Source organism: Chlamydotis macqueenii, chromosome 12, assembly GCF_036417535.1.
Source record: "Chlamydotis macqueenii isolate bChlMac1 chromosome 12, bChlMac1.mat, whole genome shotgun sequence".
Taxonomy (NCBI): Eukaryota; Metazoa; Chordata; class Aves; order Otidiformes; family Otididae; genus Chlamydotis; species Chlamydotis macqueenii.
This window is the reverse complement of record NC_141567.1, coordinates 18177579-18202981: the sequence shown is the minus strand read 5'-3', so window position 1 is coordinate 18202981 and position 25403 is coordinate 18177579. Positions and strand designations below refer to the sequence as shown.

Sequence of the window (25403 nt, the reverse complement as noted above, 5' to 3'; positions counted from 1 at the left end):
TACCCATCCCCGTTTTTCTTTTGGATAAGCTCTCCCTTGAATTTGACTTATTTCAAGGTGTTGAATGCCAGCTGGGAAATGGAGAAAACATTCTGGAAACTGCAAAAACATCTTTCTTCCTAGACTGTTGCACAACACCTTAATGGACTCCATGATTCTAAAACAATCACACACAAAAAATCAGTATGTGGAACAGTGGGGTAGCCCACATGCTAGTAAGCAAAAAGAAAGTAAATTTTTAGTATAAATTAATATAAAAAGCCAAACATAACATGGCCAAACGTTGTGTTAAAACCAAATATATATGGGATGTGCTTTCCAAAAATCTGTCTGCTAGGTAAGGAAGGCACAAAAACCTAAACATTTGGTGCTAAAGGATCCAGCATGTGAACAAGAAATACTCCATACTCCCTAAAATTCCTTCCCTGGATGTACCTGACGTGCCAAAGTCAGCCTTCAGCCAACAGCAGAAGATAACCAGAAGTCATTTTGTCACCGGCATCCTGGGGACTCAGATCTGGGAGACGAGAGGTTTCTTTCACAAAGGAGAACAAGCGGGTCACTGATGGTGCAGAAAGTCCCTGGAAATGCATCTCATCTGAATGCGTCAAGAGACGAAGCTGCCATTGTTTGTCTGCCAACACTTCGCCTGCTCGTCAGTGCACCTCCCAGCACCAACCCCAAAAACTCTTGCCAAACTCCTCCGGGAGCGAGCGCAGGGCCAGCAGGTGCGAGGCAGCGGCGTGCGCCGGGGAGCAGAGGGTAAAGCTGCCCTTCGCGCCACGACAGCACAAAGGGACCATCCCTCACTGCCTGTCTGAGCTTCGTAACGAAAAACGACCGCTCTGATCCAGCCAGGGTAAAAGCTGCCACACAAACTCTGTTCAGAGAAACAGCTTTTGGCATCCTGAGCACGCTTCACACGGCTGAATTGGGGGAGCTCCTCTAGACACATCTCACAGCTCCCATGGTCTTCCTTCCCACCGAGCTCGTTCCTTCCGCCTGCAACCTCTCAAAGACAAGCCAGACGTCATCGCCGCCTAGAACAGGTAAAAAGATGCCGGAATTATAGTTGTTCATGCGGTTTTTGAGTATTGCTTTTGCCATCAGTGCGTCAAGTCATTCTGTCCCAGTTCAGGACGGCAAAGGCATTTTAGGTCAAAACAGGTGCAGGCAAAGGGGAAAATGGGTCAATTAGAGGCCGGTTACAGAGAGTTTTTTGGTAATCCTGCCGGCCGCAGGGCTCCAACCCTAGGTATTGTCTGTGTCTTACAGCCTGGAGAAACTGTTATCGCTTGACTTGGTCACCGCTGTGACCTCACATACAGCCAGCGCTGCACAGATCCAGGCAAAACCAAAATTCCGTCACCCAGCTACGGAAAAAAATCATCATTGCAAAGCGAGAAAAGCAGAAAAAATAGGAAAAGAAAAAAAAAAAACACAACAAACTCCCAGGGAAATCTCGCTTTAGGGACAGAACCCACCGGCACGATGACGACATGATGACGACATGATGACGACATGATGACGACATCACGGCTTCCGACGCCATCCCCCGCACCGGAAGGGCCCCCGCCGCGAGCCGCAGCCACGTCACATCCCAGAGGGGGAGGAGGGAGCAGCTCCGCCCCCCCGCGGCCTTCGTCACTGGCCCCTCCCCAAGTATCGCGAGAGCAGGCAGCTCCCCTCCCTCGGCTACTTCCGCCCTCTCCGCAAATCTCGCGAGATCTCGTTTTCCCTGCCTGCTCTCCGCGGGTGTCACCAACGGCGGGAAGCCCGGGCGGGGCGGCCGCAAATCTCGCGAGACTGCGCCCAGCGCCCCCTATGGGGGCGCTGGGCGCAGTCTCGCGAGATTTGCGGCCGCCCCGCCCGGGCCCGCTCTCCCCCCCCCCCGGCCCCCAGCGTCCCTCCCCGCAGAGCTAATATGGTCGCCAGCGATGGACCCTGTCAGGCCAGGTCAGTGGGAAGCGGGCCCGCCTCTTGCCTCGGGGACACCCGCGCTACCCCAGCCCGGCGGGAACCTCCGCGGCCTGGGCTATCACCTCGGCCCCTCCGCGGCTATCCCGCCTCGGATCGCCCGCGGTCCCTTTGTGCGGGAGCCCCCCCGCCCCCCGCTTCCGACCCCCGCTTTGGGGAATGCCGGGCCCGTTGCCGGGGCAGGACGCGCTTTGTTCTCGGCGGCGCTGAGGCCGGTTTCGACCGGGGCGTCCGGTCGCGGCTGTAAGCCCGTCCCGCCGGGCCTCCCCGTTATTCCTGACCACCATTTTTTTTTTTTTTTTTTTTGTCCCCTTTTCGGTTCAAACGCTGCGGCGAGCGAGGGATGTCTTGCCTGCTCGTAGGGCCGAGGCCTAGACGGCCCTCGGCTTAATTTTAGAGGGGGGTGACGCAGTTTTTGTCAGCTGTTGGTGATGTAGGGTTTGCTTCGCGATGGAAGTGTGACTGCGGTGTGTTAGGATCAAAGCAAACAGCAAACAAAGGATAAGCGTTCTGCTGCGCATCCGGCGTTTGGTATTTGCGTTCACGGCAGCAGCTCAGGGGTGTCAGAACTAACAGCGTTTCCCCTATTGCTTGCAATCTAGATTTTATTTCCTTAAACTTCAACTACGTGAAGCTCTCAAGCCCTGAGGGAGTATATATATCATTGGCGCTGTCCCTTTAGTTTGCTAGCAACTGAATTAAAACATTCTTTTTGTGAACCATTGTTTCTCTTCCCAATAAGTTATTTAGTTTCTCCACCTTGTAGCTGTTATGAAGCTTATTTTTGTCTTTGTTTGCTTGTCATTAGCCTGGCGCTTAATGCTTTGTTTTCTACTATATAAAGACCTATATCTCTTATCTGAATTGGTCAGGTGCGTTTATCTGTTTGGTAGATGGTAAACTGAGACAATAAAGGTCAAACGTATTCAGGCGTGTGTCTATGCTGATTACTTGCATGACCTGTATATATCTCGTGTTACAGATACTTGCAAAATTCATCTTAGTCACACGTCTACATCACAGGGTCTCTCAATCTATTTAGAAACCTTTTCATATTATTATTTGCTTACAGTCTTGAGGAACATTATTTTTGGTAAAATCAGAAATAAAAAGCTGTTCTTATGAGTCCTCTATCAGTGCTCAAATCTTCCATCCTGTTATGGCTATAACTCTTTGTTGTTGTTGTTTTGGTTTTTTTTTTCCCCAGGAAGCCCTTACCAGCCGGTAATTGAAGGACTAGGAAACTATCCACAAAAGAAGTTCTACAATGTCTCAAAGCTTGGAGGCGCCAAGTATGGTAATGATACTTTCTAGCTGTTTGTAGTTAGGATGGTAGTGGCGGTAAACATGCACCACTTACTGCTGGAAAATGTTAGGAGGTACAGTGGTGAGTATGTGAATTCTTCATAGATGTATTTGAAAGCTTATAACTTGCCAATCTCTTATTGCTTTATGAAGCTGGTAGAGGGTAATGTTTCATGTAGCTTTTTTTTTTTTTTTTCAATAAGAGAGAAAATATAGGTGTTACTGGAGATTTCAGCAATACTCCAAATCAGAATAACTTCTCTTTTGGAAAAAGCAAAGCGACAGACAACTCCTGTGTAGTACTTCAAAATTAAATATAGTTTTAACTGTAATTTTGTACTGCTTCCTGGTGTTCTAGTTTCACTTTGCCAGCAACTTCAGGTAGCAGGTAGCTGTGTGTTTTCTAGAACATAGCTACTACTGAAATTGCTGAAGAGAGCTGAGGTTTTGTGGTGTTCTAAGAATTGCTTAGCTTGAGCCTGTCATTAGTATGTGATACAACACTAAGTGCTGTGTGGCAGAAAGACTTTTATTGGGTCTCTGTGTCTGAGTACCTTTTGAAAAATAAAAAGTGTGTGCACATGGGATGGAGGACGGGAATATGTGCAGATGGAGAGAGCTATAGATTAATCTCAGCTGGAGCAGGCTTTACTCTTGTAGGTAATCAAAACAAAGTTTTTATTATTCTCTCTCTGGGATTTCATGTTAAACTGCTAGAATACTTACCTGAGGTACATATTAAAGGTATTTGGGATTTTATTTTAGTTTTGCTTTTTTGTAACATCTGAATTACTCTCCTGTATTCACAGAATTCATGATGTGTTTCTTAACTAAAAAGTTACCAGTGGATGTTTCACTTTGAACCCATATTCGACAGCAGTAGTTACTTCCCTATTGTTTGAAAGGAAGAGAGACGGGAGTTAGTGCACAGTGGCTGCTGAAACTTCTGTGCAGCAGTTGTACACTCTTGCAAATTTCTACTACTTTTAATAATTAAATTGATCTTTCAGATAACCACATAAGAAGGAGGTAGCCTGCTTCTGTTTGTAGCTTTGCCCAGGAAGAAGCAGTAGTGTGGTAGTAACAAAACCAGTGAGTTTACTGCGGTTTTTTGAAAAGCCTTGTGACAGGAGTGGAAGTATAAACCAAGGATACTACTTCCTGTTAAGATGTGCCACGAAGCTTGGAGCAGCAGAGGATATTCCTGAAGATACTCGGAGAAGGAGTCTAAATAGACTAGACCAGGAGTGTCTTTGTCTTTCAGTAGAAATTTTTGTGCAGAAGTTGGAAGCCTCATATTAACAGCATATTAGCAAGAAATTGAATAAAATTTAGGCACAGTGTGGGACAGCACTGATAGCAAATCCAACTGCGTTTATTGCTAGAATATTAGTTGAGTTTTACCTGCTTGGGGCTTCTGACTATAATCTGACAATAAGTGCCTGTTTAAGTTAATCAGATTACTAATGTAAATGTTAATTGATTTGTCTGCTAATTTGCTAGGGAGAATCTGATTTTCTAGTGTTTAAAGTAGTATTCAGTTATGGGGAAAATGGTAGCTAGAAGAGCTCAGAATGACTTAGGTCAGAGAAGGCACCTGGACATCTAGTCCAGCCTCTTGCTTGGACTAGAGCTAACTTGGAGAGCTTTTCTCGATTGAGCTCGATAGATCTGTGAGGATGGAGATTCCACCGCCTCTCTTGATCTTGTGCTTAACCACCTGCGGCCCTGTGAAGACCTTCTTCCTTGTATCCAGCCACAGCGTCCCTTTCTGCACCTTCTGTTTGTCCTTTCACTGCGCACTTCTGAAGTCAGGCCTCGCCTTCTCTGCAGTTCCTATTAGGTTGAGGACAACTGCAGTTGGCTCACTTGGGTCTCTCCTCTCAGAGTGAGCAAACCGAGGTTTCTCAACTGGTCCTGTGTGTCAGGTGCAGCAGCTCCAGAACTGCCTTGGAGAGCCCTTTGCTGGATGTGATCACATTTGTTGAGATCTCCTGTATCTTGGGAGGCCCAAAACTACACACAATATTGCGGATGTGAGCTTGCTAGTGCCTAGTAGAGGGAAGTAGCCATTTCTCCATAGCTGATGGTGGCTAAGTAGCCCATTGGACAGTTAGATTGTTACTGTAAGGATGCATTGCATATTGTTTGTAATCCAAGAAAAAGCAAAGCAATTTTCTTCGGGTAACTTGGCTTTTCAATAGAGTGGTGGCATTAGAGCTGATTAGGCATGGTTTTTATGACTGTCTTATATTATTTTGAGTTAGTTGTCTGATTAGATAACAATGGATCATATCTGAGAATGACACACCATGAGAACAGAGTCAGCAAATCCTGTATTAATAATTTGTGGACAAACCTCTGGATTAGGTTGAGACCACCAGATCTAACCTTTTTTGTTGTTATTGTTAAAGCCTGAGCTTAATTGTTTCACCCTTTTCTCCCAAATAACTTGAAAAATATTTCCCACTGTTGTCATAAAGTCATTTGTCTGCTTGAATGGTGCTGAAAATACTGTCATTTGGGGAGAAATGTGAATGAATCTTCATTTTTTTTTTTTTGCTTGTGAATAATGACATCTGCTTCTTTTTTCTCCTCTCACTTTTTTCATTCTCATTTCCAGTTCCCTGAAGGTTTTTGTGCCAGAAAGCTGCTTCTCATCAATATCTTAATCCAGATCAGTTACAAACTACCTGAAGTTGTATTTAGTGAAATGTCATTCTTCTGTATATTTTATGAAAAGTGTTTAATTTTAGGGCACATGGCAGAAGAGTTCCTGGTCTTCATATCACTGTTTATTGGAAAAAAAAGGAAAAGAAAGAAAATATTCCGGCACTGGATGCTTTTGGCTTGATATCTCAAGTGACGAAGTGGTGACACAGTTTAAAAATATTTTTAAATATTCTAATTGTTGGTGCTTTTCACCCACTCTGATCAGTGATCCCAACTCTAGATTCCTTGCATCTCGCTCCCGCCAGCATAGCATACTTTATACATGTCACTATCGTAACACAATGCGGTCCAGCCATTGATATCTTACGTTCAAATCCCATGATTACTCGTCTCCCACAATGTATACGTTACACAGCTCACTGTTCTGTATTGTGTAATGAAGATCAAACCCAAAAGCAACTGGAAAAGCAGGCTCCTGTAGCTCTCATGCTTCCAATCCCTAGCAAAGTGGAATTCTTTAGAGATGTGATACTGTAATTTTAAAAAAAACTGCGTAAGCTGGAGGTGTTGCCCTAATTAAGTCAGTTACTTTGCTTTACCCTAGATATTCTGCCTTATTCCATACGAGTGTTGTTTGAATCCAGTATCCGTAACTGTGATGGCTTCTTAGTGAAAGAAACAGATGCTATGAACATCTTGGACTGGAAAACAAAACAGAATAATGTTGAAGTGCCCTTTTGTCCTGCCAGAGTTGTTCTTCAAGACTTTACGTAAGTGTGTGTGTATATGTGTACACCAAAACCACTGAACTAATCTGCGTAAACTCACTGAGTTGCATTTACCGTTCTTTGGCTTGAAAATAAATAGCACCCAGCCTTTTGATACTCTTTCTGAGTAGAAACCTGAGCACTGCTTCTGCTATCCAGTAGATTCCTCATGACAACTACATGTGATAGAAGGATAGGAGTTGTTCTGTAAGGTACCCTGGTTTTAGTGCAGATTGGTGAGGCTGAAGCTGTTGGCCTACAAGGAACACTTTACAGGATGGGAGCCAAACACAAATGGAGGCGGTGACGTTTTGGCTGTAGCCACATAGCTGACAGTTCATTGAAATATGTAGGATTCTTGCTTGAGATAACTGAAGAATAAATATTGCTTACTCCACAAGTATATGTAATTCAGTTGAATCCATGAATAGTACATATATTTTAAAAGAAGTCTCTGAGGATATTAACTTTCTTTGTGATTTGAGTATGGCGTAGCTAAGGGCAGTCCTTCAGCCGTTTGCAAATATTGGACTTAAGCTGTTTCGCTGACTCATTAACTATATATTTAGCAAGAAGTGGGATAATTAAAAAAAAAAAGGAATTGTGATATTAATAATAAACATGAGAGAACTTCTATTTAGCAAGCCAAGTCAGGAAGATTTATATAGTACTGTGTAATATAAAAATTGGTTCTCCTCTGTTTTGTACTTCAGGTACACTTATCTATGTAAGAGCAACAAAAATATTTTTATAAAATGCTATGAGCTTCAGAAATGCACAGCTCTGTAAGAAGCGCAATAATACCTGCTAAGGTGTTAAAATATATAGCGTGAGCACTGTTTGCATAGCAAGGTTCTGTCCTGAAGGTAATAAGTATCTAAAAATCAGTTTTGTAGTAAAGTACCATCACACTTCAGAAGGGTGACAGGACAAAAGAGAAATGTATTTCAGAGAGGTGTTCCTGCGTTCTTCTTTAGTATGTTACCTTCAAATATGCTGTTGCTTGTTGTGAATGAGTACCAACTCCATTAACTTCTTAAAATGTTTCAAGTTCTTTAAAATTTAGAGAAGATAATAGTAGGGGTTTATTATCTGAAATAAAACTTAGATCTAGAGTTACAGTTAGAATTAAAAAGAAGCTTGTATTTTTTTTTGTGAGTTAATATCCTGTGTTATTTTACTATTTTGTTTTTCCGTCTATTAGTGGTATTCCAGCAATGGTGGATTTTGCTGCCATGAGGGAAGCTGTGAGAAATGCTGGAGGAGATCCTGTGAAAGTCAATCCTGCCTGCCCAACTGATCTCACTGTTGACCATTCTCTGCAGATTGATTTCAGCAAATGGTAATGTACCTCATTTTTTTGATGAACTATAAATTTTTGTCTGATACTGAACTATGAATTCACTCTGATTTTGGTACTATTCCATCAAATCTTTTTTCATGTGTGGATCCCTGAAGGTAGACCTGATGGTATCTGAAAAAGGACTGGATAAAAATTGATAAAATAAGTGTTGAAGGAGAGGAGGAATGGTTGTGAGGGGTTATGGATGAAGCTGACTGACAACCCCAATTCTGAGCAAGAGATTGCTGAAAAAAATGGATCTGTCATGGTTTCCAGGAGATTATATGTCTGAAGAGAATGAGGCAGAGGGAGTCTGTAATTTTGCTTTGCCCTGTTTTTACTGTTAATGTCAACACTTATTTTTAAATGTGACTGCCTAGTCACATCTGGAGCTCACAGCTCCAGAGAAACAGCTCGCAATCCTACTGGATTTATTGAAAGACTGTCATTTCAGCCCATAGCTTAAGATGGTTGATTTGAGTTGGTTTTTTTTAATGGGCCTGGATTTTACAACAGATTAAAAAAGGCTGCATGTATTTGCAGAGAGAGAAATATACTTGTAGGAGTCTGGAAAAGTATTGAGAATGGAAGATTGACAGCCTGGTTTTCCTTTTCTGACAGGTAGTAATGTAATGAAAGCAGCCTGGGGCTGCTTTTTGCTAGAAACGCAATACTGCTGGATTTTATTCAGTGTTTGCTGAAGTAGAGACTAAGTAACAATGCAGCTCCTCTCCACCTTCTCCCCCACCCACCCATCCATCTTGGAGCCTTTCAAACGGATGCAGAATTGTTCAAATTGCTCAAGCTCTTTGAGAATTTTAAAAGTTCATGTGGAAAAAGCCTGTGGTTACATGGATATGGGTGTGTCAGTCATTTTTGTAGACCTTCCAAGTACATAAGGATTTCAGTTTGATTAGTATTAGAAGAGTGAAGAGCAAGAAGCTACAAATCATTTGTTGTGCTGCATATGCGTTGTGTCAGCTCTGTGGTCTGTCCATTCTTGTGTTTGGAGGGACAGCTGGTTCAATTGCAATTAGACTCGTCTAAAATTATCAGAAAGACCAAGTGTTGGCAAGAGGTCTCAGCATGCTGCTTTGTAATGATAAATCCGCCTTCTGTAGTCTCACTTTTGGAAAGCTTACAGGATCTCAGCAGCTGCTGGCCTGTGATAAGAAACCTTTTGCTAGAGGATGGTTTGTGCTGCTTTTATATAGCTTCCATCTCCTGCTGATCGTGGCCTAAATTGGGATTTAGACAAGGTATCCTCTGAGGCCATGCAATGTCTTGCATTTTTTTATGTTACCAAAGCAGAAGAAAGCAGTGTCATTAATTATGAATCCGTGATTTAGTTTATTGAGAGGTAAAAAAAGTACTTGATTTTTCACATACAAGCTTTCTTTGCTTTCGTGCGAAGACTGAATATTGTACAAATACAGAGTAGTGCTATATGGACAACCCATAACTTTTTTATCTTACTTCTGACTGACTTGAGTAGTGTATATAATTTATCTGAGCCCTTAAGAATTTGTGTAAGAAGCACCTAAATAAATAATACAGGTAGATTTCTTTGAGGAAGCTTTGTCTATAATCATTCCTCTGTGGATTTAACAGAACATGTTCAGCACCATCTTAAAAAAAGAAATATGTCCAGCAAGTCCACCACTTGGATGAGGCTCTACCCACGCTTTTGAAGTTTAAAACCCTGAGTTTAGCCTTTGCAACCTGATTTGTAAAGATTTCTGGTCTGTTGTGAGCAAATTGAAGGAGTTGTTTGTGGTGTAATCTATTCAGGCAATCCAGTTCTGTTCACTTACTTATTCCCAAGATTATCCAGTGGTAGTTTACTTTGCAACAGGGCTGTTGTAAAATAACTTTCAGATAATATTTTGTAATCTGTTGAAGAGACTGCAAAAAACAAAGAGGGGGGGGGAAAAAAAGCAAGAATACAACTGTCTAAGTTACTCTTCTGTTTAATGTTGCAGTGCAATACAGAATGCTCCAAATCCTGGAGGTGGTGATTCACAGAAGCCGATGGCAAAGCTTTCTCCGCTTAAAGCACAGCCTCGGAAGCTACCTTGCAGAGGTCAAACTGGCTGCAAGGGGCCGTGTAGCGCTGGAGATACAAGTCGCAACTCAGGACAATTTTCTGCGCAGATTGAGAACACACCTATCCTCTGTCCTTTTCATCTTCAGCCGGTGCCTGAGTATGAAAGCTTCCTTTTCTTTAATTATTTGCACATTTCTGCATCTAGAAGAAGATCTGATGTAGCAGATTTGAACTGGTCTACAATAATTTTTTTCTTTTTTACAAGAAGGGCTTTACTAAACACAGTGCAGATGTGTGACTCATGGCTGTGATTTTTAAATTGAATTTTGAGACTTCCCTCATTTATTTACAAGGACAACAAAGCATAGGAGTAATCTTCTGTATGTTACAAAGTAAACCTCCATGAATAAATCAATTAAGTATTGATTTATTTCTAAAATTTATTTCTAAATTTTAGGTTTCTGTGAGAACTTTTCAAAAGTCTCTGGCTCTTAAAGAACTAGCCTATACATCATCTCCCAGCTTCTATGGAATCTCCCAGTCCATCTGTCATTGAGTTGAAATTCAGTGTATGTCCTGCCTGTGTGTAATGCTCAGGGGAACATCATCTGTCTGCCTGTTCCAGATATTCAGTATTATTGACAGATCATTGTGACCGTTCCATCTCTGGCAATTCCATGTTATCATCCTCCTCTTCAGCTGCCACCTCTTTTGTCTGCTAGATTGTTCAGATCCCTATCTTCCTGTGGTGGACAGGTGTAGAATTCAAAAGCTGATCCAATCTGTATCCCACAGTGATGTAGTGCTGATTGTCTTGGTAATTTTATAGATATGCAAATATTCATGTTCAGTACTGATGTAGGAACACAGAATTAGCGGTGTTTTCAGCAATATTAATGTTTCTAGCAGCAAAACAGCAGTGGTATTCATTAAGCTGCAGTGTGAATGGTAACTGCCCCTCGGGGCTTTGCAAAGCAGTGTAGCTGCTAACCTTCTGACACTGCAGAGAGGAAAGGGAAGGGCCATGATGTAAAACACACCTCCGGAAAATTGAGAACGAACTTCCTTCCTTCCTTCTTCCTCTTAAATTTGGGATTACTCCTTTATAAAGAATATCAGTATCTTAATAAATAACACTTAAGAAAAGATGGCTCATTTTCTGAAGCTCTACTTGTGAGTACTTGCGAAGAAAAAACTGTGGCGTGGAGGATACTTAAAATTGCCCTTGTGTTCTACTCAGTTGCTAAAGGGCTTGTGCTGAACATGGAGAGTGTTTTTATTTAAGCTAGTAAACATCTTGGAGCTTTACCGTATTGAATTTTGAGGTGTGCAACAAGTAAGACTACTGATTAGGGAAAAAGCTTCTGTGTATTGTAGTACCTGCTTTGGAATAGGTCTCTTAAAATGAGTATTTTTGACATCAAATGCTTTAGGCAAACTATACCTAGAATAAATATGTCCTCAGGCACAGCACAGATTAAATCAGCTATTTTTCACTATTTACAAAAAGCTTGCTGCAAGGAAGGAATTATCTTTGTTCTAATAAACCACTTCAAGTTTTGCTGCAGGCTTAAATGAGTCTTTCATCAAACAAGCAAAAATAACAGCTTGTTCTTTTGTGGTTTGAAAAAAAATTATGACAGTGCTTGTAAATTTGATGTCCTCCTAGGCCTGAGACAGTATTGAAAAATCAAGAGATGGAATTTGGCAGAAATAGAGAGAGACTTCAGTTTTTTAAGGTATGTCTATGTGCCTGTGGGCTTTCTATTGTCTTGTGTTTTGGTTGTTTTAAGAGCTTGCTCAATTCCTCTACCAGTGTTCAGGTTTAGGTGATAAATGTAATAATTTGGAAACATCAAACTCTCAGATCTGAATTTAATATGGGAATAGAAAATTGGCTAATAACATGGTTTATGACTTTAAATCTAAAAAATTGTTAGGCAGCAAAGGTTCTTAATCAAGATGTTGCTTAAAGGGGAGCTAATTTTTCGTAATTCTAGTTTGAAAAAGTTTATACTGTTTGTTTTGGTGCTTCTCAGTGTGCAGGTAGCGGACAAACTAGATATTTATGAAGCATTAGTCTTTTTAATGAGCTCAGTGCCTTAGGTCACAATGAGTTTCTGGGTAAAAGTTTCACTTATCTATACTTCTATTACAAATCTTACTGAAGTTGGAAGTGTTGAACAGAGGCCGATATTGAGACATTGCTGCTCTCAAACTAAGCAGCAGTGCTAGTCAGCTTGTTTTTAATGGAAGCCTTGTGTGCTGCTTTGATCCCTAGCCAGGGATCTGCAACATTGGTATTGGATCCTCATCCGCCAATTTAACATGGTTTAGGAATCCAATGCCATGATCTGAAAATCTTTTCATACAGGTAGACTAGGTTTCTTTCTGAAAGTTGCAAATTAGCTTTTACATTATTAAAGAGGGAAACTGCCAAGCTGAGTCTTGTTACAAGTTTCCATGTCAGCTTTTTAAAATCTAATATCCTGAGGTTGCGTGTAGCAAGAAACTTTTCTAAATTGTATCTTCAGTCTCACCCAGGAGTGTAAAACCTGGTCTCAATTCTGTTACAAGTAGAAGTGCTTAGGTTCTGTTGTCTAAATACTAGTCTTAGCTGTGCTTGCGGTCAGTTGTGTGAACTGGAAGGTAAGAGATTTATGCAGCCCTGCTTTTGAAAGGTAGATGTGAATTATTGATTCAGCCTTCAACAGGAATTGAATGAATAGAATCCAGGGGATCACATAGCTCTGACAAATGAGCAAAAGCCACTTGCATAAACAGCAAGTACTGTTTTATGGCATATTATTTTTGTCATTTTAGTTATGTTCTAAGAGTTGAATATACCGTTGAAAAAATGCAACTTTTTTTTTTTTCTCATTTTGGAAAAATTGCAGTGGAGTTCAAAGGTTTTCAAGAATATTTCCATAATTCCACCTGAAACTGGAATGGCGCACCAAGTTAACTTGGAATATTTGTCAAGAGTTGTTTTTGAAGTTAAAGATTTCCTATATCCAGATAGCGTGGTTGGCACAGATTCTCATACAACCATGGTAAATGGCTTGGGTATCTTGGGCTGGGGTAAGTATGCTGAGAATAACTTGGTAGCACTTTGAAAGGCATACTAAAGCATTACTGAGAAATACTTTATTCCCACTGGATAGTTCTATCTCAAACATAACAAACTGTACCTTTAATTATTTTTCAGAATGGTTTTTTTGCAATCTCAGCTAACACTTAATTCCATTGAGAAACTGCTTGTTGTAATTTAAAGAGAAAATAGCCAAAAACCAATCAATATTCAAATATGTGTTGTTTGTACATGCAGTATAAAATTTGTTTGAAGAGGTTTTTTTTCTCTTGGAAAGTTAATTTTTGGGTAGAAAAGATGTTCTGGTTGACTATGAAGTCTTAACTTCAGCAGTAGTCTTGCTTGATTTTTTTTTTTTTTTTTCCACGTACAAATATTTAACAGAAGTTCTGTATTTCTTGCTCTAGCCTTTATGCTTAATAGGAAGGGTTTAATTAGATTTTAGGACCTCAGAATACTTAGTGTCAGTTACTTAAACTGATGAAAAGCAACCTAATACTCTCCTTCCAGGTGTTGGGGGGATTGAAACAGAAGCAGTGATGCTGGGAATGCCAGTTACTCTCACTTTGCCTGAGGTGGTTGGGTGTGAACTGACAGGCACAGCCAGCCCGCTTGCTACATCCATAGATATTGTTCTAAGCATTACCAAGGTAAGAGTTTGATGCCTTTTTAAACAAAGCAAAGTTTGTTGCGAGTTCTACCAGTGGTGGTTGAGAACTGAGTTAAGTGCTGGGAGTATTTTTAGTATACCTTTAATCATGGTAGTGCAGAAAGATACAAATAATCTGTAAACATTTTTGTTTAATATGCTCCAAAGTAGTGGGGTTTTTATTTTTTCTCTAGGCCCTCTTTCTCTAAAAAATAATTATTAAAAAAGCGTGTGTGCAGGGTTGGGGGTAGGGGACAGAAGCTGTGTTTTCCATTTTTCTTCCACTGACAGCATGTAGGCTTTTTCTCTAGCTCAAAAACTTTCTGGATCCTCTTTTTGCTGTAAAACACTCCTGCAAGACACAAGGCTTATCTATGGTTGTAAGCTGGTATAACTCAGGAACATATTTTCTGAAGACAGGATTTTGCCAGGGTGGCACAAACTATCGCTGTTGTAGTAGGTGAAGAGCTAGCATGAAACCATTGAAGAGTTGTGATTGCTTTGAAAATACATTTTTGTTTCTGGCATGATGCTTTAAGCAGCATGTATCTGTTTCCAACTAGGAAACCCGGAGAACTCAGTTGCAGGTGGAGGTGTGTTTTATTTTGTCACCTTCCCAAGCAGATTTTTAGAATCCAGTATGACAGAAGGGCTTAGGTGTTTGTGGGGTGGTTGGTTGGTTTCTGGGTTGGTTTTTTTTTTTTACATACATGAGCCTTAAGGCTAATTGTGAGTTCCTGCAACAAACATTGCTTGTATTGTACCTTTTCGCATAAAAAAATGTTTCTGTTGTGTGTTCTTTTAAACAGCATCTTAGGCAAGCTGATGTTGCTGGAAAATTCGTGGAGTTTTTTGGGAGTGGAGTTTCCCAGCTGTCTGTAGCAGACCGAACCACAATAGCAAATATGTGTCCTGAATACGGTGCTATTCTGAGCTTTTTCCCTGTTGATAATGTGACACTGAAGCACTTAAAGCATACAGGTAAAGGTGACATGTAGTGATTAATTGTAATAGTGTTTTAGATACGCGGCAACATGTTTTTTGCCTAAAACTCTGTAGTTCTTAAACAGTGCTTTACCGCAGAGTTCTGACTTGGATGTAATGTATAGAACTCTGCTGTACAGTAACAGACTGTGTGATGGGATATACTTGGCTACAACTCTTATTCTGTAGAATCTCACGCATAACAGAGATCCAAAAAAGCGCACTCGCATTAGTAAGCCTTTCTGACACTGAAATCTGTCACTTTCAAATATGAGTTAAACATTTTAAGTTTAATAGCAAATATGTTTTGTCTGGTCAGTGCAGAGCAAATGAAACATTTTCTAACAGTAGCCAGTAATACTGGCTATTATCAAGTAAGCACATTATTTGTATTAAACAAGTAAATCTTAATAGAGGAAAGCTTTATGAACTTCAGGGACAAATTTGTAAATTTAATTAATTACAACTGCTAGAGTTGGAACAGCTTATTTTGTTCCTTGATATAAGAAGAGAAGTGAAGCTAATTAAAAAAAAAAAAAAATTAATTTTTGTATCATTCTTAAATAGCTCTTTGAATTTGGAGTATGTAAGTGGTGTGCCTTGAAAAAAAGTACTTTAGAAGTTCAAGGGTAAATTTGATATGTATGTTTGAGACAGTCTTAATTTCTGAGAATTACGTGGTTTGTTTTTTGGTTTTGTTTTTTTTTTTTTTTTTTAATGTGACTCTTCTCATGTTTGAAATAACCAGGTTTTGACAAGGGCAAGCTTGAGGTCATGGAAGCATATCTTAAAGCTGTGAAGTTATTTAGAAATTATGAGAGTTCTTCCAGAGAACCTGAGTATTCCCAGGTATGCTTGAAATTACTTGTTTTTGTATCTTTGATTCTCATAATAAATAACTACTGCTCATTTAACAATTTTGTCTCCTCATTTAACAATTTTGTCTCCTGCTGTAATTTTCATTATTTTAATATTGGTCACTATTTTAATAATTGGTCAGGCATTGGAACAGGCTGCCTGGGGGAATGGTGAAGTCACCATCCCTGGAGGTGTTCAGAAAATGTGTAGACGTGGCGCTCCAGGACATGGTTTAGTAGGCATGGTGCTGTTAGGTTGATGGTTGGACTTCATGATCTTGGAGGTCTTTTCCAACCTTAAAGGTTCTATGGTTCTAGGAATAAAAGTTGCGTTCATTAACTCTCAATTTTGAGAAGCAGAGTATGTTTGCAAAATACAGAGGAGGTAGGGGAAAGAAGGGAAGTACAGTAATGTTCATGTTAACTAATAGATACTGAATTCCTGTCACTCCCGAGTGATCAGGTAGGTCTTAAGGATGGTAGAAAAGTTAGGGATAATGTTAAAACATTTGGATTAAGATGAATAGCCTTTTACAGTGGGCAGTCTTGAAAATGGAAGCCGAGAGTTCTAATGTCTCAGAACATTCAGAGTTTAAACAAAAGAGGTCCTGGATGTCTCAGGAGTATATTCTGTGTAATGTTGGGCTTGGATTGATAATGCATACTTTTTCTGTTTCTTTTTTTTAGGTAGTGCAAATTAGTCTAAGTTCTATAGTTCCATATGTCAGTGGCCCCAAGAGGTCCCAAGACAGAGTGGCTGTTAGTAGCATGAAAAGTGACTTCCAAGCCTGCTTAAATGAAAAGGTTTGTACAACTGATGTACTCTTCAAAAGGTACTTCCTATAATCTATGTGAATAAATGTTATGTTAATTACTCCTTGCATACCTACTGAGCACTCCTGTATAAACAGCTTGTCCAATGATAATTCTTTCTTGCTTGACAAGTGTCCTGAGGATAGTAGCTTGTAAATCATAGGTGTGTTTGTTAGGAATATGAACTTCCAAAAATCCTTAATTTCACAGTTTAGACCAACAGAGAGGAGAAATTTGAAGTAATAAATACCATAAGCTTGGGAAACATTTTTTTCTTTTTCAGAGTTTTTTAAACAGCTATACTTTACTTAATTTCCAAACCAGAATTACCATAAGAAAAGAAAACTCATCATATCTTAAAGGAGATGCAGAAAGACTTCCAAGACTTGTAGCTAATCAGTGTTCTGCATTCTTAATTTAGCAAGCATAACTTGACTTCAGAGATGAAATGTTTTTACTCTGAAGGTGGTATTTTTGGTTAGAAATATGAGTGGGTATCTAAGAAAGCAGCTAATACAGGAATGCATCTTCATTTTTAGTGTTTATCATTCAAGTTGAAGATGGGCAACAGTATTAGAAACATAGACACTTAGACACTGTAAAAATTCTTTCTGTTCGTTTTAGCATTTCTGGCTTGTAATGAGCTGGACAATACAGAATGATCAGTGGTGCTGGAGAGAGAAGTCATAATTGATCATGCATCACAGAGTGGTTGAGGTTGAAAGGAACCTCTGGAGGATGACTAAGAGCTGAAGAGTGTGAAATGTTAATTGGCCGAGTCTTTTAGTTATTCTCTTCCAATTAAAATCTTGGGTACGCCCCTAATTCAGAAACAAGTATTGTATGGAACTAGACATGTACTCATAAGGGATTGTTCTTTCATGTATAGCAGGAAATTAGTGCTTTGACTGGCATTTGTTCACCATTGTTGCAAAGTTAAAGCAATTATTAGGAAAGAAGAATGAGACCATTGTAGATACAGAGAGAGGCGTGAACTGGGGACTGCTTTTAAAATCTGTTTAAGGATTACTAATGGGACAACTGAGTATTACTTTAAAATGAGGATTCACTTAGTCTTGCTGTAATGTCATACTTTCTGTACTGTAGTAACTGCTAATGTGTATTTTTGTCATCTAGTCTGGTGTTAAAGGGTTTCAGATTGCAGTTGAGAAACAGAATGACATTGTACCCGTTCAGTATGAAGGAAATGAATACAAGCTATCTCATGGCTGCATTGTCATTGCTGCAGTAATCAGCTGTACAAACAACTGTAATCCATCTGTCATGCTTGCTGCAGGTATGTTGTGACTGGTGACAACTCACTTGATCTTAATAGTGCGCCCATGTTTGCACAGCCTTTACCTTCACTTTTCTAGGTTCTCTTTAATGACTTGACCAGTAAACTTTGAACAGTAAACTGTTGGCCTTAAGCTTGTATGTTCTGGAGGTTTTATAATGAAAGTTACTTTTCAATAATACAATCTCAAAATTTGTGTCATAAAGCAGTATTAATGATGATAATTACAGAATATTTACATTCAGTAGTATTTCAACAGGTAACCAGTTTTAGGGCTCTTTTCAGAGGGTTGCGCATCTTGACACAGTTGATGCAAAAGCTGGGCTTTAGCTTTGACTCAATCCTGGGTGATGGTAGCTCGAGCTGTAGTTAGCTGTGGAGTCTGGAAAGAAAATCCCTATTGCTGAACAATTGTTCAGTGCTTCAGCCACTAGTTAAGGAGTATGTGCCATAACTTCACAAGCTGCATGCAATTGTCCCAGAACAGTTAATCCTCTGGCAGGCCTTATTTCTTCTTTTGAGGTCCTCTGTGGCCAAGGCAAGCTTCTCTTTGAGGCTATGTGACTTGTATCAGAAGAATAAATAGATTTGCACTGTCAGCTAGAATATGGGAAAGAGATTTTTCTTATAGAAAATAAAATTGACATTTACGTTATAGGAATGGGAACAGAAACCTGAATAATATTGTAATGGGTTAAGAAACTCTATTCAGGCAAGCAGTTGCTTTAATATTTTAATAAACTGAAAGTCTGTTAATTCTCTGGGATTTTTTAAAAGTGTAAGTTAACTGAAGTAGTGTCATATAGATGTTTTTTAAGGAATATAGAAAACATAAGCTGTATCTTTTTTTTTTTTTTTTTTTTTTTTTTTTTTATAGGACTCCTGGCCAAAAAAGCTGTTGAAGCTGGCCTAGAGGTTAAACCCTACATCAGAACAAGTTTATCACCAGGCAGTGGAATGGTTACACATTACCTCAGTTCGAGTGGAGTATTGCCGTACCTCAGTAAGCTTGGGTAAGTTGTGGCTCCTGCTTTCTTTGTCATTTTAGGAAAATAGTATGCATGCGTTTTATACGGGTTGGTAAATGTGGTTGCTGCTCATTTTGGGTTGGCTAGTTCTTAACTTTCTAGGTTGTCATTTTAGCTACTTGCTGGTCGGGGCGATCCCAGGCACAAATCCAGGCTGGGCAGAGAATGGATTGAGAGCAGCCCTGAGGAGACTTAGGGGTGCTGGTGGACAAGCAGTTCAATGTGAGCAAACAGTGCGCTCTTGCAGCCCAGAAAACCAGCTGCATCCTGGGCTGCATCAAGAGGAGCGTGGCCAGCAGGTCGAGGGAGGGGATTCTGCCCCTCTGCTCTCCTGAGATCCCACCTGCAGTACTGCGTCCAGCTCTGGAGTTCCTGACATCAGAAGGATGTGGACCTGTTGGAGTGAGTCCAGAGAAGATGATCAGAGGGCTGGAGCACCTCTCCTGTGAGGACAGGCTGAGAGAGTTGGGGCTGTTCAGCCTGGAGAAGGCTCTGGAGAGACCTTAGGCAGCCTTCCAGTACCTCAAGGGGGCCTACAAGAAAACTGGAAGAGGGACTTTTGACAAGGGCATGTAATGATAGGACAAGGGGCAGTGGAGGGCAGATTTAGATCAGATATAAGGAAGAAATTTTTCACTATGAGGGTGATGAGGCACTGGAACAGGCTGCCCAGAGAAGCTGTGGATGCCCCATCCCTGGGAGTGTTCAAGGCCAGGCTGGGCGGGGCTTTGAGCCCAGGGCAGGGAGGCTGGAACTAGATGACCTTTAAAGGTCCCTTCCAACCCAAACCGTTCTATGATTCTATGAACTAACAACATCTTGAGATGTTTTATTTGACTTATCTTGATCAATTACAAAGCCTTGTATCTTCCTGCTTGCATCAGTGAGATGTAGTGTCTGCTGTTCACTTCCTAAAAAGCCTAATTGTTAAAGGTATATAAAAAAAAAAATATTCTTAGTGTTTGTTAATAAAAGAAAAAGCTGTTTTGCTAAAAAATTACTTGTCATCATTTAATGTGTTATTTGATTGGTTTTTTTGCAATGTAGGTTTGAGGTTGTTGGTTATGGGTGTTCAACCTGTGTTGGAAACACTGCCCCCTTGCCAGAAGCCATCAGGAATGCAATAAAACAGGTAAAGCTCTGAGGCTTGTTGAATACAAAAATATAGCTCTCACCTAGTTAAGTGATCAAGAAATACAGTAATCCAAGCAAAGTGTACTTTATTGTTGGGTGGGACTCTGCATGATGTTTTTGCACACCTGCATGTCAGAGGGAGACCATGACAATTCATTACTATGTAAAAGCAACATAATAGTGTTTGTAGCATACAGATATAAATTACAAGATAAATACATGGGACGTAATCTTGTGGAGGATGCAATGTGTAGATTTGGAGTCATAAATGAAGAAGAGAGTTTTAAAGAGCTATGTGCTCGAGTGTTTTTTTGTTTGGGTTTGTTTTGTTTTGTTTTTTAACCAGCAGTGTCTAAAGAGCTGCAGCATTTTTCTCCCATGAAGCGAAGAAGAATACAAAAAATAAGAGGCAGGGAAGGAGTTCACTGAAGTGACTGGAGAACACATCAGAGGGTCAAGAGTTGAGGAGGAGGGAGTGTAGCAGGAGAGAACAAAAAGCCTTTAAATTCCAGTGTTAAAATAAATATTTGAAGTGGAATGCTAAAAGCACAAGCTGTTGAAGTACCACGAAGTCCTATAAAAACATATATGGGTCTGCCTTTCAGGGTGATATAATTGCCTGTGGAGTACTGTCTGGAACAAAGAACTTTGAAGGACGTCTGTGCGACTGTGTCCGTGCCAACTACCTTGCTTCTCCACCGCTAGTAGTTGCTTATGCTATTGCAGGCACCGTTAGAATAGACTTTGAAACTGAGCCTTTGGGTAAGTGTTTCCTTACATCTTACATTTCTGTATCTAATGCACATGTAGAGGAGGTTTCTTTACATGCATTTCAGCATACGAACCCAGTGTATTTGAAGAGAAAGCGCAGTTGTATTTGCTGTTGCTCATAGCTAAAGCAAAGTGTCCACTGAACTGATGAAATTCTTTGCATATCTGGTACCATCTCTGAAAACTTTAGTATATACATGTTTATCTTCTAATATAAATATAAAATTAGTATTTTATTCCTCAAAATTACTGTTTTGTATAAAATCTTACTCAGGCGTCGGCTTTAATGGCAAAACTATATACTTAAGAGATATTTGGCCCACCCGAAGAGAACTTCACACAGTGGAGGAAGAGTGTGTGATATCATCCATGTTTAAGGAACTGAAAGAGAAAATGGAGGTAAGAATGGTCTCTTGCTCTCCGTAAGTTAAAGCTACAATGACATGTGATCTTTATAATGTCTGCCAGTTGTTGTATGTCATTGGTTTGTGAGTTATTTCCATTACTGTAAAGGAAGACTTAACTGAGTCAGGTACATGTATTAAATAGTGATTCTTAAGTAATATGCAATAAGATAACTTGTAGTATATAATACAAATTAAAATCACCAGTAAAGTCTTTGGTTTCAGAATGTAAACAAATTATAAAACAATTTCCCTGTTCTTTTTTGTTAATTTTCTGTTTTATAGAAGGGAAACAAACGATGGAATTTACTGGAAGCACCCGAGTCAACTTTATTTCCCTGGGATTTAAAATCTACTTATATCAGATGTCCTTCCTTTTTTGATAAACTTGTAAGTACATTGTATCTGTCCAGCAGATTATATACATTACATTTAAATAAAGGAATAGGTATTCCAGTAAAGCTTTGCTGTTTGACTAACAAATTTGATTATCACTAATATTTCAAAGTCTTTTAAATACTGTTTGCCTCTCTGGAATGAGCGGAGCCTGTACGTCAGTGTGCCTTCATATATCGCAGATAGGTTTTTTGTCTCTAAGGATTTTGGAAGAAAAATGTGTTTCTTATTTTTGTTGTCTCCCCCCACCACCGCTTCCCTTTCAGGCCAAAGAACCCTTTTCTCCAGAACCGATTGAGAATGCCCATGTCTTGCTCTATTTGGGAGATTCTGTAACTACAGATCACATATCTCCTGCTGGAAGCATTGCAAGGAGCAGTGCTGCTGCTAAGTATCTGACCAGCAAAGGGTAAGGACTTTTCATATTAAACATATAAATGCCTATCTGCGTAAAGTGGAGATTACACGTGGATAAGCAAAACAGAAACTGTTACTGTTGTTTGTAAGTAATCACCTGTATCGCAATCCCAGCCGTCGCCTTTCTTGCAGTCTCTGTCTAAGGTTTCAGCAGACAGGGCAGACGTACAAAGAATTCATTCTTATAGCTGTTGTTACAGTAACATCTGCTGCCAAATGCATGCCACAGCAAAAATAATGTAGTAATTTACAAATCGGGTGACTTCTGTTAATGGGGGGTTAGTCACTGTTCCTGTCATTGGCCTCAAGAACAGTCAGATAGACAGATCAGAAGCTCTAGAAACATACATAGTTTAAAAAAAAAAAGAAGCCCTTATAAACGAGTGTGGTGCTCTAACTTACCTCTGCATGAGTGAGCATTCTGCAACGGTAGTGGGTGCCTTTCATCTCTGCTAAAATTCTGAAGACACAGAACACAATGTGGTGCTGAGCCATTCAGTGTCACGCCACTGTAATATTTTGGAAATTGTATTGTTGTGTTCCATTGCAAAGGTGTATTGTTATTACAGTATCAGTGAAGCATGACAAATTAATAGCCGGTGGTGCGGGCTCTTCTTCCGAGCTATTGCAGTCAATCTGAGTGAGTAGTATTATGAGGAAGAATGAATTAGTGGATCTTTTAATACCAGGACGGTTATTTGATTTAGGAATAAAGCTCTCATTTTGGTACAATGCTTATTAATAAATATGCTGGTAGAGGTAAGAGGATTAGTCAACAGGCTTGTTTCCTAGAGCAGTCTCCCCATAATTCTTCTGTAAGTACCATACTGCACATGGCACTTTATAATGAAGTCGTAGAAAATTAATTTAAAATTGCAGCTTTCGTCATTAATAATCTAGCAATGATTAACACATTTTGTTCATGATTTATAATAATTACATTTTTTGGATGACAAATTCTTTACATCTTGCACTGAAAACTTAGAGGTGCTGCAATAATTATTATCAAAATCATTATATAATTTTAAACCGGATAATCTTGAAAATAGCTGATTCCCTTTTAAATATTCTTGTTATTCTAGGCTCACACCTCGTGAATTCAACTCTTACGGAGCTCGAAGAGGTAATGACGCTGTGATGACAAGAGGTACCTTTGCAAACATCAAGCTTCTGAATAAGTTTATAGGAAAACCAGCTCCTAAAACAATTCACTTCCCATCAGGACAAACGGTAAAAATATATTTGTTTGCATAGCTACTCTGAAGTTGTGATGTGGATTTAGAACTCGCTCAAGCTATTTCACTTTGTTTATTCCACAGCTAGATGTGTTTGAAGCAGCAGAGTTGTACCAGAAAGAAAGCATTCCTGTAATTATTCTAGCAGGAAAGAAGTACGGACAGGGTAGCTCAAGAGACTGGGCTGCAAAAGGACCTTTTTTACTGGTACTGCTGGTTTGTTTGGTTTTGGGGTGTGTTTTCTCTGGAAATATCTAAAAACACATTGTTTAGTTTTGGGCGCGAATGTGTTTAGAAACTGTCCTCAATCTTGAATATAATACCACATTTTTGTTTTTAAAGACTTCTCAATAATTCCTTTGCTAGAATCTTCATAGAAGAGAATCACTAATCAAGATAAGTCTGGATTTCCTAAGTATGTAAGACCATCTTAGACTCCAGACTTTGAGATAAATTAGACAGTTATCTAGTGCTGACCTCTATTTGGACTCTGTGGGGTATTGGGTATCTAGCTATTGGAGCTGAATTTCCACTAACGTTCAGAATATATTCTGAGTCAGCCATTTGTTCACATGGAGTAGAGGAGGCAACTACATCCGGTCTGGGACTTTTTGCCTGCTAACTGCAGCACGGTCAGTGTCTGTTATAAAACTCCATTTCACGCTGCATGGGCCTGCTCTGGCTTATTTACCTTCACTGAGCTGTAAAGCTAAAATATGTTACTTACAGGACTCATACAGAGCACTCTCTTTACTCTTCAGTTTCAATTGCAAGATTTTGGACATACTATATCTGAAGCTTACTTTAGCGTTTCACTGTGACTACTGTACTGAAATACAGTGACTTGTGTTTTTGTAGGGTGTTAAAGCTGTCCTAGCTGAAAGCTATGAGAAGGTTCATAAAAGTCAGTTGATTGGAATTGGCATAGCTCCACTTCAGTTCCTTCCTGGGGAAAATCCAAGTACTTTGGGTCTCACTGGCAGAGAGCAATTTTCTATACTGTTCCCTCCAGAGCTGTCACCCGGAATGACTTTGGATATTAAGGTATCTTGGCAATATTTTTTTTTATTTCTCTGTTGAATGCACTGACTATCGAAAGCACAGAAAGAAAAGTTAATCCTGATGGTTGAAAGAAGGAAAAAACTGAACTCCATTCTCTTTGAAAGTAAGCTTATAGTCTTGCCTGAAGTTTGGCATGGCTATTGAAGTTTCCCAAAGTACATAAACACATGTTCTTTCTACGCAACTTTATATGCAGCCTGAAATTCTTGGTTTTCTCTTGGGCATTATTTCCCAATGTATTAGGGTAGAATTAAGTCTCATCTCTCATTCAGGCGCTTTTAAATACAAGGGTGTGACTATTTGAGAGGGGCTTCAGCTTTCCGTTCTGTGTGAAGGACCCGTATGCCCGTAATAACACTTTGTGCCATCTTAGGGAAATGGGCTTTTCTGTGCTTTCTGTGGGTATGTAGCACGTTCCCGGCTGGATCTAAACTGTGCAGTGAAATAAGCCTTCATTCCGTTCCCAGCAGTATCTCAGATCTGCAGTGGCAGATTAGCGGGTTGAATTTGCTGTGTTCAGCAAAACTTGGGGTTAGAATGTTAGCTGAGAATAGGCATGGGGAAGTGAAAGCAAAACTCTTAATTGGTCTCTCTCTTTGTTTTTGTTTTGAAGACAAGCACTGGAAAAGTATTCAGCGTGATTGCCTTGTTTGAAAACGATGTGGAGATAACTTTATACAGATATGGTGGAAGTCTAAACTTTGTGGCTCGAAGATTCTTATAGTAGCTACTGACTATATGGGTACCTTGCATAACTGGTAATTCTGAAAATGCCTTGTGTGAACCCAGGAATCTGTACTGTGGAACTGCAAACAGTCCTAGTGTGCTCAAAGTTACTTCGTCCATGGATGTAAAAGATTGTGAATCATTGTAACTGCAACAAGATCCTTCCTGATTTTAAATAATATTCTAATGGTGCTATTAAACATTGCTAAAATCAACGTGTGTATTGTGGCAGAGAGCTGTAAGTATGGAGAGGATGTTTTATCAGACCATTTTGTAAATAAACTATGCGAAATCTGAAACTGATTGTGCTGAAGATTATTATGTAAGAAGACTTTCTGCAGTTGTTTCCACTCAACTTTTGCACCTGTAAGTCTGTGTACTGCTGATTGTTGGTTTAAGGGTAGCAGAAGGCATGGAATGTTAAAGGC

The 25403-nt window shown here is 39.8% G+C and overlaps 1 protein-coding gene across 1 annotated transcript; it reads left to right on the top strand.

Moving 5' to 3' along the window:
• The first annotated feature begins 1891 nt into the window (after positions 1 to 1891).
• On the top strand, positions 1892 to 25274 carry IREB2 (iron responsive element binding protein 2). The gene is made up of 22 exons (XM_086757183.1): positions 1892 to 1956; positions 3185 to 3274; positions 6560 to 6725; positions 7927 to 8064; positions 10047 to 10268; positions 11781 to 11850; positions 13009 to 13192; positions 13713 to 13852; positions 14661 to 14832; positions 15584 to 15684; positions 16380 to 16496; positions 17643 to 17802; positions 18680 to 18815; positions 19878 to 19962; positions 20570 to 20726; positions 21010 to 21134; positions 21425 to 21529; positions 21802 to 21944; positions 23035 to 23182; positions 23272 to 23394; positions 24046 to 24231; positions 24863 to 25274. The coding sequence occupies exons 1-22, from the start codon at positions 1938 to 1940 to the stop codon at positions 24971 to 24973; spliced, it is 2898 nt and encodes a 965-aa protein (XP_086613309.1). The 5' UTR covers positions 1892 to 1937; the 3' UTR covers positions 24974 to 25274.
• Positions 25275 to 25403: the final 129 nt, after the last annotated feature.